General features: G+C 39.2%; 1 protein-coding gene across 2 annotated transcripts in view; it reads left to right on the top strand.

The window, feature by feature from the left end:
* The first annotated feature begins 281 nt into the window (after positions 1-281).
* tesk2 (testis associated actin remodelling kinase 2) overlaps positions 282-19,072 on the top strand; it is a 34,031-nt gene continuing 15,240 nt past the window's right edge. For both annotated transcript variants that reach the window (XM_074687918.1, XM_074687917.1), the window contains exons 1-5: positions 282-652; positions 6,061-6,501; positions 6,982-7,101; positions 13,929-14,050; positions 17,419-17,467. In XM_074687918.1, the coding sequence (XP_074544019.1) occupies positions 6,379-6,501; positions 6,982-7,101; positions 13,929-14,050; positions 17,419-17,467 (414 nt within the window). In that variant the 5' untranslated portion in view covers positions 282-652; positions 6,061-6,378. The remainder of the gene's footprint in view (positions 653-6,060; positions 6,502-6,981; positions 7,102-13,928; positions 14,051-17,418; positions 17,468-19,072) is intronic.

Genomic DNA, 19,072 nt, shown 5'->3' with positions numbered 1-19,072 from the left:
CTTTTTTATTGTTTAATAAAACTCGTCGTCATTCAAATATTCATTTTCAAGGGTGGCCATGATGGACAGCAACAATAAAGGCTGAAAATAAAAGATTATATATTCAAATTTTGCATGTCTCATGGCAACTCAAGTGTGAACGTAAAAGGAATGTAAACAGTGTTTTATGAGCTCAGATTTTGGGATTGACTTGTCCCTGCACCGCCTTCTCGGTGCCTAGCCGCTCATTTGTTCATTAACCTGTCAATCAAAAGTGGGCGGGGTGACTGGAGTCACTCGGGTGATAGCCGAGAGGCGACGGAGCTGTCAAACAGCGGCAACCGTCTGAAATATTATCCCAGGCAGTACAAAAAACATCACTCTTAGCTTTTCGTGAAGAACCAAGACAGAAACAGTCTCCGAGCTTATTTTGACGAACCAACGGTTGGACTTTTGAACCAAGGGATACTAAAACTTCCTGTTTTTTTGTGTTGGTGGCTCTTGGCTCGAGTTTTGTTGACAAACTAGCCACTCAGCTAGTCCCCTGAGCTAGCTGCGTTTAAGTTTGCTGCTCCTGGAGGTTCGTTTATCGTTTTGTAGTAGGTGGCTCCCGGGAGAAGCATGGCACCCAGCGTGGACTGTGACTGAAAACGTCTCTACGAAATAAATACAGGTCGGTTACACTAACTTTAGTAAGGAGCAGTTAAAATGACGCCACTTTGGTTTGTTTACATTTTCTGTGTGGCGTTTACGTACACCTCGCCAGCATGTTAGATCAGTCATTTTTTCTACACTTACCTCTGTACATCTACTTCACATCTCTATGTAAGATGTATCAGGCACCTTTGGCAGCGTAAGGTGTTTATGGTATTCAGATAATGTGCAGTTTTTTCCACTTAGCTTCCCTCAAGTACTCGTTCATTACTCTAAACCCTTAAAGAATGGCAGGTATGCAGCAGCTCAGATATCATGGCAGTTTAACACAATAGATCATGGTCAGATAAGAGGCTTTCTATTCAGTTTTGTTAAATGTGACCTTGCTCATATACTTGGCACAGTGAAAGGAAATCTCTTAACCATCTTATCTGGAGAAAGGGCTTGAGATCACTTCAACAAACAATTTCTTTGAGATTATGTGATCAGTTGTTTGTGAAAGAATCAAAATGCTTACTAATGTGTAATTCTGTGGGACAAGATCTTAGTTCCATTCTACTTTGTGATGCATTCTTTTTCTATGAGCAAGTAATTGTTTCTCAGACACTTACACACACCCGTCTAATACCTCTTGTCCTTTGGAGACTTCTTAATCCGTGTAGCAACCTATCATTATAACATCACTTATGTTTTGATTTATTGTTGACATTTTCTATTAGCCTGTAATCCACTGAGACACAGCTGGATGCTGCTCAGGCCCCCGAACTACTGTTAAAACATGTGGCCTGAGGCTGCTCTGGAAATGTCCCATCTGTTTTGAAGTAGCATCAGGCCACATTTTACAGACCAGAAATAAGGCTGGCTCTTAAAATTCCACCCTGTTTCATGCACCGTCTCTTTGCTGTGGTGTTTTTAAATGCATGCCCTTTGGATATGACAGGGAGTAGCACAGTTACAAATATAGTAATGAACACTGGCAGCTCGCCAATGTTTTTTGTAATCACTCGCCTCTTAACAAAAACTCATTGAGGGTTATTAATTGTTGAACATTACAGGGCTGGGTTTTTGGAGCAAGATTTGTGGAATCAAGTAGTAAGTAAATTTTATGTTTTATAGGGAAAAAGCATCAAATCTTTGGAAAACAGTATGATATCTGACAGTAAGACATTGCCATCACAGGATTTGACAAATTATAAAACCTGTTATCGATATGAGACAATCTTAAAAGCAGTCTGTTGCATTTTTGACATCAATTGAAACTTTTAGCACTTCCTCTTTAAGACGTTGAACTGAGAGACAATCTTTTGTAGCTGTATTGTTGTGGACTATGGAACATTTCTTCATGTGAGCCAGGTGAGGTCAAATATGTCTCCCGGTTTGGTCTCAGCACAGCTTTGTTTACATGTGTGCTCTGTGTGTTTACCCACCTAGCTCAGAAATTCAAAATATTCCAACACCTTTAATTTATAATGAAGCAGGTCAATTATCTACCATTATCTACCTGGTACTTTGGTGGACACAATGACACAGGCATGCCATGGGAGTTTCCAAACAGAGGTGGAGATTGTTGCTCGGCATTGATGTTGAATAATTGACCATTATCCATGAATCATCACCCTCCTAGTATGAATATGTTAAGCAGCACGTGGCTGCTGTTATGTCCCCAGTACCTGGGGTGTTGGCATCTGGAATGAATCTACATTGAGACTGTATTGAATCTACAATTAAAATCTTTTAAGTGGTCATTGTGTTACCTCATGCTTGAAAAATCAAAAATGGAGATTGTGTTGTATGTCCCTACTGAATCTTGCAGAGGAATATGGGTCCTCTGTTTTATGTAGGGATGCACGATATTGGATTTTTGCTGATATCCAATATGCCGATATATCGAAACCCCTTTTGGCCGATACCGATACAGATACCGATAATCACAAGTTTGTTTGTTTTTTTCACTGTTAAGAAAGCTAAGTCTATCCTGTACTGGAATTTATATGTTACTCTTATTGTGACGGTCTTATTTGTTTAAGAAACACACATAAAACAAGACAAAAAAAACATTTGATTTTACCATAAATAAGAAATGTATTATTTTTTCAACTCAAGACATTCAGTACTGAAATACAGAAAAGTATTTTCTTTAGATCACATGAACTTTAAATGTACAATGCATTTTTAAACATAACCAAGTTGCATTTGATTATTTTAGAGCTACTGTAACAACCTGGTGACAGACACAGAGCTCTGCAGTGCAGATAAATGAAGTGCTACATTTTATTTAAGGAGCTTATTTTTCAGATGGAAAATAATAATAATCCTAACTGAATAGCACCTTATCGGCTGTGCCTATTGGCAGAAATTTTCATATCTGCTGATACCGATAAACGTGTTTTTAAGCTTTTATCAGCCGATACTGATATTGTGCCGATAATATCGTGCATCCCTAGTTTTATGTCTAATTTGCACGACTAAAATTCAATAGAAATGAATGAAATGTGCAGGAAATTTGTGTTAAGGCAGTATTAGCTGCTTTCACCACTGATGTGCCTGTGATCACTGAAGCCGATGAGTCCCAGGCCTGAATTTATATCTTCCTCACAAACCTATTCTTGTCTTCTCCAGTCCAACAACATGGATGAAATATGTGGCTCTGTTTCCCCTCCTGGAGAGGAAACCTTCTGAAATCAGAAAGGAAAATGAAGGCCTTGTACTCGTGGCTTGGATTTTTCTTGGCATGTGCACTTTCATTTCTGCTGTACCGTTTTTTAACAAGGCATAAAATTAAGTGTCATCCGAGAGAGAGGGAAAAAGGAAAGCAGAGGATAAAAAGCCTTTTAAGGCCGTGGCCGGGGCAGAGAGTGATGTCAGAAGTAGTCCAAGTGGGTTCGCAGTAACTCTTAAGGATTCTCATGTCTGTGATGTAATGCTAACAGACCACGGAAGAATCTATCTGTGTCATCTCAGAGCTGTTTTTAGGATCTGATCTTATGAGACCTCTCCTGCCTCAGATTGACTTTTGTGTTTCTGCTGAGGCCTAATGTAGGTCAGTCAAGTTTATTCACTTCAAACCTGCATTCTTTGTACTTTCTGCTCTCTTCCTTCCATTTAGAGGAATACTTTAACAGAATTCTTGTGTGGACAGCTATGACTGTGGGGCAGTAACGCTGTATGGGGGAAGAAAATCTCAGTTGTGTACACAATGACAGGCCTTGTAATAGTAAAAGTGTGTGAAGGCTGTGTGTGGACTTAAAGGCATGTTTATGATATGCATGAACTCATTGTGGGTCAGAAGTACTTAAAGGAATACTTCAACCGCAAAGGAGGAGTTGGACATTGTGTTTCCTTATCACAGTTGTAATGCAGGAGAGGAGGAAAAGTGAAAATAACCAGTTAAATTTCATGAAGCGCAAAGTAATATATTTAACACTTTGATGCATGAAATATGAGAGCCTGTGTTGAATTTTTTTTTCTTCAAGACATCTTTTTTTATTTTTTATTTTTATTTTTATCTTTTTATTTTAAATTTATTTTCCTGATTTTTTCAGAGTGCTAAAACATGCCAACTCCAGTGGAAGACATGCACTTGAACTTTAATTAATTAATTCAATAGTTTTTTTGTTTTTTTGGTAATTCCATGAATAGCTATTTATTTTCATGCTTTGGAAAACATTTTAACATGCTTTCACACATTATGACTTTATATATTTTGTAATTGATAATCTTTTAACCCTCTGATGCATGTCTGTAACTTTCTGAAAAAAAACCCCAACAACAAATATTTGAAGAAAAAAAATTTTTTTTTCATACCCTAAGAAGACACTTAAAGAAATCTTGACACAGTGCTCTGGTTGAAAGCCTCATGCAGCTTTATTAATAATTCACTGCCAAACCACGCAGCCCTATTCTTATTCCATCCACCATCTGTGATTGATTACATCTTGGTAGTAGTGCATCATGACAATAGTTGCTTAGACACGTTTCACTAGGATTTTAGGCCTGTAGGCATAGATATGTTGAATTTATGCAGGTATTATTTTCGATGGGGACTAGCAAGGATGACAACATTTGACTGATAAGTTGAGTAAACACGCTCATCCCTTTTTACATCTCGTGTCACTCACTGGAGCACAGTAAGCAGTCACAGTCACAGTTTTTCCTTGAAGTCTGAGTACAGAGCTATTTTTCTGTCAGTAATGCTGATTTGTTTCTTTTCCAGTGTCATTAAAAGTTATGCTAACGAGGGATAGGTACCGAATTAGATACTTTCAAAGGTACTGACCGAATTCTGTCAAAAGTATCGGGCACTGATTCACGTAAAAGATACCATGTGTAGGTACCTGAATGCATCCTTGTGACTGTGAGGGAGTGGAAGAGTAGTCGATTTTCCATGCTGGACATGAACGTAGCATAATAAGGTAATATAATGAGAAACAAATATGTTAAATTGAAAAGAATTGACATTTTATTATCAAACAATTTTTAATACTAGTGAACAAATATTTTTAACCACATAAACACAAAAAAGTACCGAAAATTAGTACTGTTGAGTACCGGTACCGATTGCCAGGTACCAGGCATTGGTACCGTATCATTTCAAATGTGAAAGGTACCCATCCCTAATGCTAACTAACTGATAGACTTGTTCCTTCCACCTATTGAGCAACAGAGTAACAAAAAACCCCTGGCACAACTGTTTCTTATGTAATCCACGCACAATTCTTGGGCCCATTGATAAAAAACAGCTTAACTACGGATCAGAAATGTTTCCTGATCAGTTTACGTCTTTAGTTAAAGCTGTTTCATTCATTCATTTATTTCTACACTGTGCACAAGAAGATAAACATAAAGTTGGCAAGACTCAGTACAAACAGAAAAATAATCAAAGTGTTATGTTTTCTCATAACACAATAAACGCCACTTTTCTCTTTGTTAGAAAAAAAATGTTTCAAGCTAAAAATATCTCTTTCCAAAGTGATGTGTCCCTGCAAACACTGTTCTGAGAAGTTTGATATGAGAGCCACATTGTTTATCGGTGTAAAAAAGACCTTTAGTAGTAGCCCTCCTTTCCTGTTACCCTTTGTACCCTGCTGATTTTGTTTTGGATGGCAGAAAGGACCAGGACTTGAACTATTCCTTGGCTAATCTCCCATAATTGGACAATCGGGCCCTATTATAGCCATTAGATTTGGGCCTGTTGAGCAATAGTGGCTTGTCTGATCCATCCAAAGGCAAAACACAGTCTGCAGCTACAGCTGGTTTCATTAAAAGAAAAGCAGGGCACCCTTAGTTCTTCACTTTGCTCAACTCTTTACCTTTCTGATGTAAAAAACATTTCCACTCTGACGCTTTCAACTAGAAAATTCACAGCTGTTTAACTTTCCCTAATATAAAGCTGCAGAAATAACCTCTTTTCCTCTTTTCTCCCTCCAGGTCTCAAGGGTCCCACTATACAGCTGTCAAACATGTGAAAACACTTTTACCTTGGCTGACCCCCAAGTTACAAGCAGTGAGGAGCTGGATGAGTAGGAAACACCTTGGATCCGGTCAGAGCGTGTCACCAGGGATGCCCAAAGCACAGTTTGAAGCTGCAGTATATGTGTGTGACACATTTTCTCCCAGGACTTGAACTGAGTCAATCCTGTGCTGCTGTGGAGCATCATTAAAACAATCTAGTCCCCTTGTCATGTGGGTACATTGCGGAAAAAGGCTAATATTACCCTCACTGGTGTCACTGTCTTCCACATCACCATGGACCGGAACAAACGCAACTCCATCGCTGGGTTTCCTACACGAACAGAGCGCATCAATGAGGACAGAGACGGTGTCGGAGGGGTAGGGGTCAGCGAGACGGGCATGGGTCCTCCACCACAGGTTAGTCTTTGTTTTTATTAATAGATCACAAGTTATTAAACACAGACATGTAACAAGAAAGAAAGAGTCATTTTATCTATTCAGTTTTATTGGATCAAGAGAAAGACCTTGTTTTGTAGTTGTTGATGCAACAATCAGGAAATGCATCCAAACAACTGAGCCTGAACATGCAACATCAGCTTGCTGACCAGCAGATTGCACAGACCTACTGACCCACTGCTGATGTGAAGCATGCACATAGTTACAGTAAACACAGAGAAGCATAGATCTGAGTTTAATCCATGGATTGTCCCTTTGTCAGTGATATCCGATCTTACTTTCAGAGTATCTGACGGATACCCGACACCTACCCCTGTTTTTCCCCGTCTCATTTTCATCCACACAACAAGTTCTAGCTGCAGTCCCACATCATATCCACATTCATAAAAACAAAGACATCATCTTTGTCTGTTGATACCAGTCTGTTCTTGTCCTCACCAGGTGGGCCGGGTGTGGCCGTCATCCTACAGAGCCCTCATCAGTGCCTTCTCCTGTCTCACACGCCTTGATGACTTCACCTGTGAGTGGATCGGCTCCGGATTCTTCTCTGATGTCTTCAAGGTGGGTGGAGATCTTATCTATCTTTGACATCTTTATACTCTCCTCAGATTTCTCCCTCTTCACTTGACTTTTAACCCTTTTCATGTCTTTGTTCAGCTCTGAGATCTCATCTTCTTTGCATCCAGAGTGGTTCCTAATAGGTGGTTCAGATGGCATCTCACAGCCACACATACTCATAAGACTGCAGAGCTAGACTCTTTTATCCTGCTACGTGACAAAAATCATGCTAGTAGTGCCTCTTATGCAATCAACAGTTTTAAAGGGGAACTTGTCGTGCATGGTCTTTATGTGTAAATGGCATTTATATTCGATTGAACTGTAAACATCCATTTGATCTGATCTTGTCAAACAGATCTGCCGCTGGGTTAAAGCGTTATCCATCTCACTCTTTACCCACTACTCTGCTTTTGACATTTATAGGTCAAACGAGATGCAACCCCTTCAGAGACATCACGTAAAGATGGGGATGTTAACCCTGATACCTCATTTCCTCTCCCTCCTCCAGGCAAACATGTCACATGAGCACATTTGGCTTTCTCGTTATCAGTAAAACCTCTCTTTAAAGTACCACAAGCTAAGAATTTATTTGACCTTCTCCCTCCTTTTTGTAATAATAAAGCTACCAGGGCTGAGTGAAATGTTGGCATGGCTCAGCTTGGCTTAGATAAACATTGTGAAAAGACGACGTGTCCAGGAAAGGAGCTGAGCTGTGCTGGTGTGAAATAAATAATCATGGCCTTGATGGCCTGATAGCCTCAGAGTTTGTTGTAATTTCATCATGGTTGGATGTTTATCCTGGTTTTAATTCAATAGCTTTTGTTCGCATGTATGTGAGAGTTTTCACGCCACTGTGCGAATCTGAAAGTAACACAGAATAAAGTTGACAACTGTGGGGGAAGGGTTGTGAAGAATAATACCATGATTTAAAAATGTTGAACTCCATGTCACATTATTTGTTGTATCATATTTTATTATTCCTTCCACTCCGTGTGTTAGATTTCCATTCTCAGCTCTCAGCAATGATCTCTCCATTGCACGTCCATGATAACAGTGGATATGTATTGGATTTGTAGACTATTTTGGAAGTCGTTTCCATTGTGGACTTCTCTCAGGCCTCACCCTGGGTTGGGCTGATTGATTAACCTGGTGGTGGTGCCAGCCAGCTCATTGTGATGTTTGAGGGTTATGCAGGAGGTAACAATGAGTCTAGGTTCATTTGAGGATTTCCCTCATCAGCAAACCAAAGCATATTCTTCATTTACTCAAATGAAACATGCACATCTTTTTAAGTAAATTGTTATTTGTTTAGAGTAACCCATGGACTGTTAAAACTATTTAATTTTCCACTTAATAGTTTTTGTTATTGGCTCCAAACATGAACGGTATGCATAGATGTAGTCTCTGTGGCCTTATTCATTTGATTCTTATGCAGAGTTTTGAAGCCAGCCATTAATGGAGGTCATTGGTAATGCTGTAGTCAACCTGGATTGTTTGAGTTAAATTGACATAAAGAGCCTCTTTGCAGACAGTTGCAGGGTTAGCCTTCTGTCACTCAAGTCAGCCATACCCTATGGGTAAAACTCATAACTTTTATAACTTCAGAAATACGACGTTTTGGAAAAAATCCCCTCTGTTCAGTGTGTGCTGACAGTGAAATAAGCTACATATACTCATGCTGTTTTTTTGATAAGGCTGTAAACATGTTTATAAAAGCTGTAAAGATTGACTTTTTTGGCTTGGTGTGTATGTGGTTTTCTGGTGTTTCTGGAGCCAGCTTGAAGTTGACTCTCAAAGGACGTCATCTTGTTTGGCTCAAAGTGAAGTTGCCACAAAAATTGCTCCCCCTGGTGGCTGGCTGCAGTATAGGTCAAAAGATCTGTCTCCCCAGCCATTCCAGATGGGGTGTGGTCACACTTTAAAAAATGAATATATCTGGTAGAAATGTTTCTCACATCTCATTGTTGTGGTGATTTGTAGATATTGTTTGGCTGCTTTGTATTCAAGTCCTCTTTTTTCTGAAAAGTTTAGTTTTCAGTAGTTATAAGAGGTTAAAAACAAGGCTTTACGTCACGTTTAGCCATGATTGACAGCTGCCAATCTTGGGTATTTTTGGGAGGATTGTAAAATATGCCTAGAGGGAGAGCAAAGATGAAGTTAGACGCTTGAAAAAAAAATATATATATTTTTGTCTCTTGGCTCCACTCAGATTCTCTCTGAGTCCCTCATAGTCTCTTTTGTGCAGACTCTGGCTGCACAATGGCTGCCAATGCCAAGCTATCCACAGTCAATGACTTCTCCCAGCCTTAGCCTTGGTGAATAAGCTGTAGTTTCTATTTTAACAAGCCTATAACCACCTCTCTCACTTTCACTTTTTTCGTTTATGGTGGTTTATGTAATCATTTAGGATCACTATAAGCTTCTTTGGTAAAATGAGTTACTTTCTTAGAGTCAACATGTTGAATCTTTGGATAATTAACATAAAAAAACTCAGAGCTTAACAACAAAGAAAGTAAACTTCAGTGAATTCCACTTTTGTCAAAGCAAACTAATTATTTGCATACCATAAGTTATATTTGGCTCTGTTCTGGGAGCTCCCCACCCTTTCATGTGCCAATGTGGAATGCCAAAGAACTGCCGTTCTGGGATTTGTAGTGGACAGTCATTTTTGATCTAAGGAGAACTTTAGAAGTGATCAAAAAAAGGAAAAAGATGAAACAAGAGAAACAGAAGCAGCTCTGCCTCTGTCTTTTCTCTCTGTAATCTAATCTGGGATGGACCTCTGGGGTACCTCGGCTAAATTAGCTGCTAATGAGACATGATCTAAATTTCCAGCTCACATAATCAAGGTAAACACCTTTGCATGGACCGTGCTGCCTGTGCACATGCTGATATCTAACACAGCCTCTTGTCGGGTAATGGAAATATCTCTTAATACTTTTTCGCTGTGGGAGCGAGGAATGCATAGGTAAACAGAGAGAGAAGAGGAAATGGAGCAGAATGATGAAATGCCTGAAGGCAAAGAGAATGACAGACAGGGAAAGGAACAAAAAGGTGCTGAAATTAATGGTGATAGAGGTTGAGGCTAAGAGGAGGAGGAACCAGACGAGGGGGAAAGGCTTTTGATGGTATAGAGTTGGGTTGGCAAGACTTTTGAAGAGGGGTGAAAAATGGGGGTTGAGAGGAGGTTTTTGAGTTTATGGATGAATGAGGAGTGTTTGAGAAGGTGATTTACAGGCTGTCTAGACCCTCGGCAAGAGGGTGGAGGAGAACTGGGAAACACTGGGGGGTACGGCTCCTGAAACATGCAGCTGTAAAATAGAAAATATATCATTAAAGTAGGCGTGTGAGATCATAAAGCAGAAAGGCAGCAGGCTAAAAGAGAAAAAGAAGACTTTGGGGTTGCTCCTGGGTAAGACGAGGATTAGGGATGACAGTTCCTAGGAGGCCACAGCCAGGAGGAGAAAAAAGGGGGATCAGGACTAAATGCAGATGGGGGGATGTGAAGAGTGAGGAATAGGGGGGTCAGAGGAGGATAGACGGATGTGGGGGAGGAGGCCCTCAGAGGAGTGGCCATCTGTTGTTTCTGCTGTCCTGTGGTGGAGACTGGCGACTCTTCTAGCCTGGCCCCCTTCCTTTGAACTTGAACAGAGCCATTTTTGTGTCTTTATGAATGAGACGGAGAGCGAGAAAGAGGGGGAAGGATACGGAGAAAACCCCCACGGTCTGCATCAAGATCCATCATCTGTTTATACTTATTCAGCTGTACATCAGCTGTTTGCTAGCTTTGCTCTAGGCCAGCACAATGTAATGAGACAATTCTACACTAATCTAATGATCTGAATTAAAAACTGTGAATGATTATTAGCTGTAGTTTTTTTTTGTCATTTTACGCATTAACTTCATTTGCAATATGTTATTCGTGCATTTAGAAATGCATCCAGAAAAACATTTTTTCGCCACCAATCAGTACTACCTAATCTAAGAAAGTCTGATTGATAGCTCAGGAACCATTAAACTGCCAAAAAAGCATCACATTGAAGCATGCACAATTTGAAAAATAGTATTTCGTGGGGCTACCACTAGCAGAGTGAGCACCACCAGCCTTCAGTCCTCCTTGCAGGTTACTGCTAACATTGGTGAGCTGGTTACACATCGAACTCAACCTACAGACCTAACCTAGCCTGTCTCAGTTTTCTAGATCCAATCCAAACACGTCACAATATGAGATGCCATCTGTTATCTGCATCCAGAGAGTGAGCATTATAACACCATAGCAGTAGGTATTAACCCCAGCTACAGCTCAGCTCTGGCATACATTAAAAATATTAATAATCAATTCAAGCAACCAGAAAATCTGGTACAGACGAGCAAGGGGGTCATTCTTTTGCCATTTAGGTGACTAAATGTGCACAAGAATTAAATATTTTTTCTTATCTGTTAGGATATATATACCTCCGCGAAGGAGGTTGTTATTGGGAGAGTTTGTCTGTTTGTCTGTGAACAACATAACTCAAAAAGTAACAAACAGATCTTGATGAAATTTTCAGGGAATGTTCAAAATGGGATAAGAAAGAAGTGATTAAATTCTTGCGGTGATCCAGATCACCATCTGGATCCAGGATGTTTTTAAAGGATTCTTTATTATTGTAAGATAGGGCGGTTTTCACCATATGTGTATATAACTCCACAATAAATGGTCGGATTTCTTTGCAAAACAATACAAGACAAGGTCACCATAATTTCTGACAGTTGTAAAAGTACGATCCAGATCCTGGAATATATGAAATATGTACTGGGTCATTATCATTTTCAACACTGTCAGGTAACAAATTATCATACAAACCTGCAACTAACACCAAATTGTCGCAGACAGTCTGCTGAAAGGGAGTATAACATCTAAGTAGGACTAAAGTGTTGATGACAGTCACAATATGCTTGGCAGAGGTCTGCGCTCTCTGAGTGCTTTTCTAGTTCAGCACTCCATCGTTTACTACAGTAAATGTACGAACAATGACTTTGTAACTTATTGTGCAGTCCTACTTTGTGCTCAATTAAGATAATATTTAATCAATAGCTCCAAATACTAAAACTGAAGCTTTGTTCGTTAGATATCCTAGATAATAAATCCTATATAATCCATATTAAATGCTCTGGTAATGGATGAATAGGGTTATCATGTACAGCATAATCATAAATATACTCAGCTGTGGTTTGAAATGGTCGAGTGTTGATTAATATGAGAAAGCGCTGAAACACAGGTGTGTCATGGCTCTAATTTGTCAGGCTGCTCCTCTGTTTTGCATACTTTTGCATGCTGTTTCCAACTCTTTATTGCTCAGCTGGAACTGTTGATAACGTGTGAAGAAGCTCTCTTTAGCTGTCTATCTATAAACCCTCGGTATCAGTTTAGTCGACCAGATTAAACCCTCATCATGTTTCTGGTGTCAGGAAGTGAGCTTGCAAGTTAGTAGGTAAATGTGTTTGCTGCAGCTCAGTCCTCTGATGTGCTGTGTTTTGTGGTTTGCTGGTTGATGTTTCGCCATAAGCGCATACATGCATGTGAGAGCAGTCAAAGAGCTCATCTTCTTGGTAATTTATGCACTGGGCTGTAGTATTCTGTAAATACTTCAGGCCACTGAACTATTTAAAAGACTCTGAAGTGGTGTGGGCAATGAATAAACATGCTGCATGGGGGTTCTTTAAAAGACGTCTGCTTCAGAAGTCAGATTAAATGTGTTTCTGCTCTTATGGAGGCTGCAATAAGTCAAAAAACAGAGCTTTGAATTTGCTTCCAAAAAGTTGCTTCTTAGGTTTGTTTTTCCCATCAAACTGATTCTATTTTTAGAGCACATGGGTCAGTGTCAGTTTCATCGACAAATAACTATTCCTTCTTCTCTTCTGGAAACCTTTTACCAAAATACTTTTGTCAGTTGATGAAACTCGAGTGTATGCGAAAAACACTGAAAGTGGAAAGGCTCAAGTATTGAGGTGAATTTCATACCTGAAATGCTTTAAGAGGAGGAAAAGTTCTCGGATTACAGTTTTAAGGGTTGATGAAGTGAATTTTCATACTTGAAAAAAGAGCTTTTATGTTGGGGTTTTGCATTTGGTTTTGTACCTTTATGACCATGAAAGTTTTTTTCTAAGACATCATTAACCCATACTTGGCTCTGATTGGTCTGTTATACTCAAGGCCAGGTCTTAGAAAACAGACTATGTTTGTAGTGTTTGGTAACACACTTTGATTAAAACAGTACAACTCAGCTGTGTTGTGTCTCCAGTTGCAGCTACACATCTTCATATTAAACTTCTGCAGAAGATATTTCTGTGTTGTCTTCCTGCTACGACCTAATCAAAATGTTTGCTAGCTTCCACCCAAAGCATGCTGGGAATGGCTCCAGCTGACCATGGAAGGATGGATGTTGATGCCAACATGATCTAACAATTGGATGGAAACTAAAATCCCAATAATTCAAAATTGATTGTGCAGCTCTGGATTGACACGTGTACTTAGTCATGGCTTGTCAGGCGGGACTGACCTCATTTCAGTTCCTCTTCTGTGCTGTCTTCCCTTTCTGTTTCCTCTGTTTGCTTGCTGCACGGGCCAGATTTTTTTTAAGTATCCACATAAATACAGAACGTTTTCAAGTTTTTTAAGGTCACATTGAGCCAAGCAGAAATAAGCTGTTTTTGTCCAGCCCCAATAATCAAAGTTTTTGCAGCCTGCATATGAAGTAAATGCTGTACAAATCACTGAATCTATCCTCATTCAGGACAAAAATAACCCTGTAACTTTTGTAATGTGGAATAATTTGACTGTTTTACAGGTTCGTCACCGAGCTTCAGACCAAGTCATGGCTTTGAAGATGAACAAACTCAGCAGCAACAGAGCAAACATGCTGAGAGAAGTCCAGCTAATGAACCGGCTCTGCCACCCCAACATTCTCAGGTTGGTAACCCGCTGATTCAAAATATGCAAGGAAGTTCATTAAAATACCTAAAAATTCAGTCTAATTCAACTGACTCCTCCAAATTTCCCTATCCTTTCCTTTCCTTTCCTTCCCTGATTGATTATTTCTTTATCTTGAAAGCCTGCTGACATATAGGGTAACAATTGATGGGCTTTGGACTTTGGATTAACTGCAAACAGCTTGAAGATGATAAAGAGTTAAAACATTTTTTATCCTTTGTCACTTGGATGATCTGACACTTTCTGTTAATTAACAAATGAGCCTTCTCTTCTTCTTTCACTCTCTTCTTCATCGTTCATGAGTTTGTGGTTGTGACCTGTTTCCTTTGGGGTTGGCTAGAAACTGTGTCAAACACAGAGCCTGTTAACAATGCATTTTCTGAACTGCCAGCTCCTGTTAGAGCGGCTGCAGCTGCCCTGGAGGCAAAAAGAAAACACTGGCCTTTTCAGTCTCAAGGGAAACTGTAAACAATCGTTGTTTTTCAAGACATTATGGTAAACGATTGAACTCATGAAAAAGGGACAATATGATACTGTGCGGTTGTTTTACACCTGACTGTGGCCCTGAAGTTAGACCTCATTTGATCTTTGACATGTTGTATCTGTACTTCTGCTGAATGATTTGGTGAAACTGTGAAATTAGACTTATAGTATGTTTTGATTTTCATTTAGGGTGTAAAAAATGTCATTCTGAGTCTTCTTGCATTGTTTTAAAGGAGGGCACAAAGATTCTTGATAGTTTTGAAATGCGTATTTCCCAATTTAAAGCAGAGAATATTAAGTACATGCAATTTAAATTTTAAAAATCCAAAATGAAGGTTTAAAATAGATTTTAAAATATCTTTGGTCAAAAATTAAATTTTCACTTCACCCTTGGAGACAACTGCGTTCCTGGGAATTGCAAAGTCATTAGTAAGCGGCACTTCTACAAACAGCTCAATTTCCAAAGGCGTTTCTGCAAACAGAGTTACAGTAAGTCTGTGAACTTAACAAAGGTATTGTTCCATGTTCTAAAGGTAGTGGCCCTTCTCAGGTGTTGATAACAACTGGTCATGCTGCCACGTGATGTGGTGTCTGAACTTTAGCTAGTTTTTCACAGCACGTCTTTTTTAGCTGAACCTGAATCCAAAATATTCCCTTATTCCCTCAGCATTGTGGATTTCTTTTTGCCTGGAGCTGTTTTTCATGGTCCTGATCTTCAGTATCCATGTTGGTCACTTTGCACTCGGCATGCTGGTTGGTCATGTGACCATAAAAACATACTGCATGAACAAACAAACACACATGCTGTCAGAGCAGCTGATGGACTTAACCAAACAGGCTCCAAACAATCAGAAGAGATGTAGCATTTACACACACGCACGGTCACATTTATTAAAATTCCAAATCACAACCTTTTATGAGCTAATTGCACATTCTCACATCTTGGTGGATCAATAAATGAAGCAGAACTAATGTGTCCAGTTGGAGAGGAGTTGTACAGTATTAACTGCAACACGCAGCTCTTCATTCAGAGTAACAGAGCTTAGACCTCACGCAACATAAACAGCTGATTAGCATCTCTCTCCTGATAAACGAAGCACGAGCAGTCTTATCTCTGCTTAGACAAAACTAGTTAAAAGCTGAACTAGTGTTTGTGACATTATTGTGTCTTTATTCTGAGCCTATGGCTTATAGAGTAAGTAAAACAGTTATTGCTGTTATCGTCTCTCATTATGAGCTGTAAATGTTTTTTGTCCTAAGTCAGTGTCACTCTGTTGTTTTGGATTTCATTCAAAGAGAGACTTGAGACATTTAAGGCACATTTAAAGTAATGTCACTGCTCCTGTGCATCTTGATCTTTGGCGATATCCAAATAAATACTGTTTTTTATAGTATGTTACAAAGTGTAGTCAGTTACTCCACTTTGAAATAAATAGTTTCCATTCTGTGTTAAACTTTATCATCATTTTGAATATTTATTTCCTTTACAAGAACAAGACCTGACCTCAAGAAGTTCTTCCTCTTAAAATAAGTCCTAACATCAGAGTGGTTTAGTGTAGCACTCATTTGATGACAGCTTATTATATGCATTATACTCTTACCGGATGTTTCCGTTTGCTTTTATCAGAATTCTTTTTCTTAGTATTGATTTTATTCTTAGTCTCAGTGCTCCATCACCACGTCACGTGAAGCACTTTCAGCTGCTGCAGTCTTTAAGAGCTGCTTAACAAACACGCCTGCCTTGTGTCATGTTTTATGACAGGAAAAGGAAAAGCCCGTCAACAGAGTAAAACTTTATAGCGATGACAAGTTGACTCCATGCGATGCCATTAACACTTCCAGCAACGCCCTAGAATCGCGTTGTTGTTCATTGTTTGGCTGTGATTATTTTCTGCCAGGACCTCGATTTCTCTTGGGCTCCTCAGAGCGAGAGTGTGTGTTTACGAACAAGCACATACATGCATACATTTCTCTCCAGCTCTGTGTGTGCATGTGTGTGTGTGTGTGTGTGTGTAGTTCTGCACACACACATGCAGAGTGTCTTTTACAATGCCATCTTTGTTGAGCACGCCGAGAGGATTGTGTGTGTTAACAAGCAGACACTGAGGGGGTCATTGTTAGCTAAAATCCAACAAGAGCCCACAAAGTTGACCTTTTCATTGCTCTCAGAATTACGAGGCCTTCAGCTCTGCTGGTGAACAAAGTTGGTTCATATGTTTCTCTGCACACATGTTGTTTTTCTTAAGGTGAAGGGATGATTGGTGATCTCTAGGTTGAAGACATTTTGAGCAGGATAAGGACACTCTTTGTGCCTTAACTAAATCTAAAATGAAGTTATTTTTCTCATCTGCTTAAAGATTTTTTAACTTAAAGACGTAAGTTTTTTGATATAGCAACACAAAATGTGTCCCAGTAACACACAAATGAATGACTATCCTTGGCGACTCTTTGTGTTATCAGGAATGTAGAAATTGATAGGCCAGGTAGAGGAAGACATGAGTGGAATGCAGGTGAAGCGACTGAGCAGTTATTATCCTCCTGCTAACAGACAGTCTCGCAGTAATCACTTGTCTGGGCTTGCCCTTGGAATCTTAACCTTTTCTTAACTATCCTTCCTGCTTTCTCTGTTTACTCAGCAGAAAGGTCGTGAAAGTATGTTCATGTGTATGAACCTGTAGTGCAAGTGTTTGACCTGAGAGGAACCAAAGACTGGTAGTTTGAGGCTTTTCCCAGCTGACGTTACTTTCCTGTTTATTAGTTCCTTTATTATGGCTGAATCCTTACAGATATTCCCATCATGTCTAGAGGGTATGATCATGACATGTTGGGAATATTTTTTTAAAAGTGACTTTTTGTCTTTGCAGGTTCAAAGGAGTGTGTGTTCATGAAGGCCAGCTTCACGCTCTGACAGAGGTAAGAAAACACTCACAGACACACTATTTCACAGTAAAGTTTGTCTACCATTTAGGGCTGTATGCTAAACATTATTTTGATGTTCTTTAGGAGATGAACTTGAACACAAGAAAAATCTAAAAACTGTTTAAAATTTAAAAAACAATCATAAACAAGCATTTCATGGCAGGGATCAAACTCATACTCATCTCAAATGATATCACAGTTTTCATACTTTAAAACATGCAGCCCAAAGTGCTTGACAAAAGTACAGAGAGACAGTAAATATGGATGAGAATAGTGGAATAAAATACTTAAAAATGACAATATAAATCAGTGCAATAAAATCAATACTAGAGTACTACAATACAATACCAAATACTACAATATAAACGCTTAAAATGAAATGAATCAAAATAACATATAATGAAAGATGATATAATCAGATGAAATAAATTGAACTAATATGTAAATAAAACAAAAATGATGTTGAACAGGAGAGATATTAAGAGCCATGTTCATAATGCAGCTCAATGCTACCATAAAGCAGTTGTTATTTCTGACTTGTATGATCATATGAAGTTAAAGCCATGGCCGGATTTCCACGTCAGTATCCATTTTGTTATTTTCTTATAATGTTTATTCAGCCACACAAACCAGAATACTTCTTTACTCTTACACTGAGCTACTCTTACACTGCAAAATGCTCTCAGTTCAGCAACCAGGTTCAGGACATCCACAGTTTTGAGTCATGTATTTAGGGATGGGTACTGAATGAGGATGAGGTACTTTTATAGGTACCGACCAAATTCTGTCAAAAGCACCGGGTACCGATTCATGAAAAATCAAAAGGTATAATGTTTAGGTACCGAAATGCATCCTTTTGACTGTGAGGGAGTGGAAGAGTAGGCAATTTTCAATGCTGGACATGAACACAGCATATAAGGTTATATGATGAAGAATAAATTAGTGCTGCAGGATTTGGGGAAAAGGTGCGATTTGCGATTAGGTGGACAATATTGCGATTGTGATTGTGCATGCGATTTGATAAAAAAAGTTGTGTCATGATGAGTCTACAGACTTGCTTGGTTATCATGGAGAAAAATCTGAATTGCATGTGCTGACATTGCGATTGCGATTGCGATTGCGATAATCGTGCAGCCCTAGAATAAATATGTTAGTTTGAAAAACTCTGATATCTTATTTTTAAACAAATTGATAATTTTTAACCACATAACGACATGAAAGTACTGCAAATTGGTACTGTTGAGTACGGATATGGATTGCCAGGAACCGGGCATCGGTACCATATTGTTTCAAATGTGAAAGGCACCCATCCCTACATATACTGTATTGTAAATTGAAAATGAGATAAAATCTTACCATGTTTTGATTTTTTTCTTCATTATATTACTGGAAACTCCATGCAGAGACTAATAGTGAAATCTAATATGAGCACTATAACACTTATTTAACGTCACAGATTGTTTCATTTGCCGGCTCATAGAGTCACGACTGATGGCCTGTCACCTCTAAGTCTGGTTCTTCTTGAGGTGTCTGTTGTTGGTGTTGTAGATTGCAGCTGCTAGGTGCTCACTGACAGTGGATCAGTGTCGGGTGTCTTTG

This window comes from Halichoeres trimaculatus, unplaced genomic scaffold (assembly GCF_033239565.1).
Source record: "Halichoeres trimaculatus isolate MK-OKI-2021-1 unplaced genomic scaffold, fHalTri1.1 fHalTri1_scaffold_15, whole genome shotgun sequence".
NCBI classification, from domain to species: domain Eukaryota; kingdom Metazoa; phylum Chordata; class Actinopteri; order Labriformes; family Labridae; genus Halichoeres; species Halichoeres trimaculatus.
This window is presented reverse-complemented; position numbering and strand designations above follow the sequence as displayed.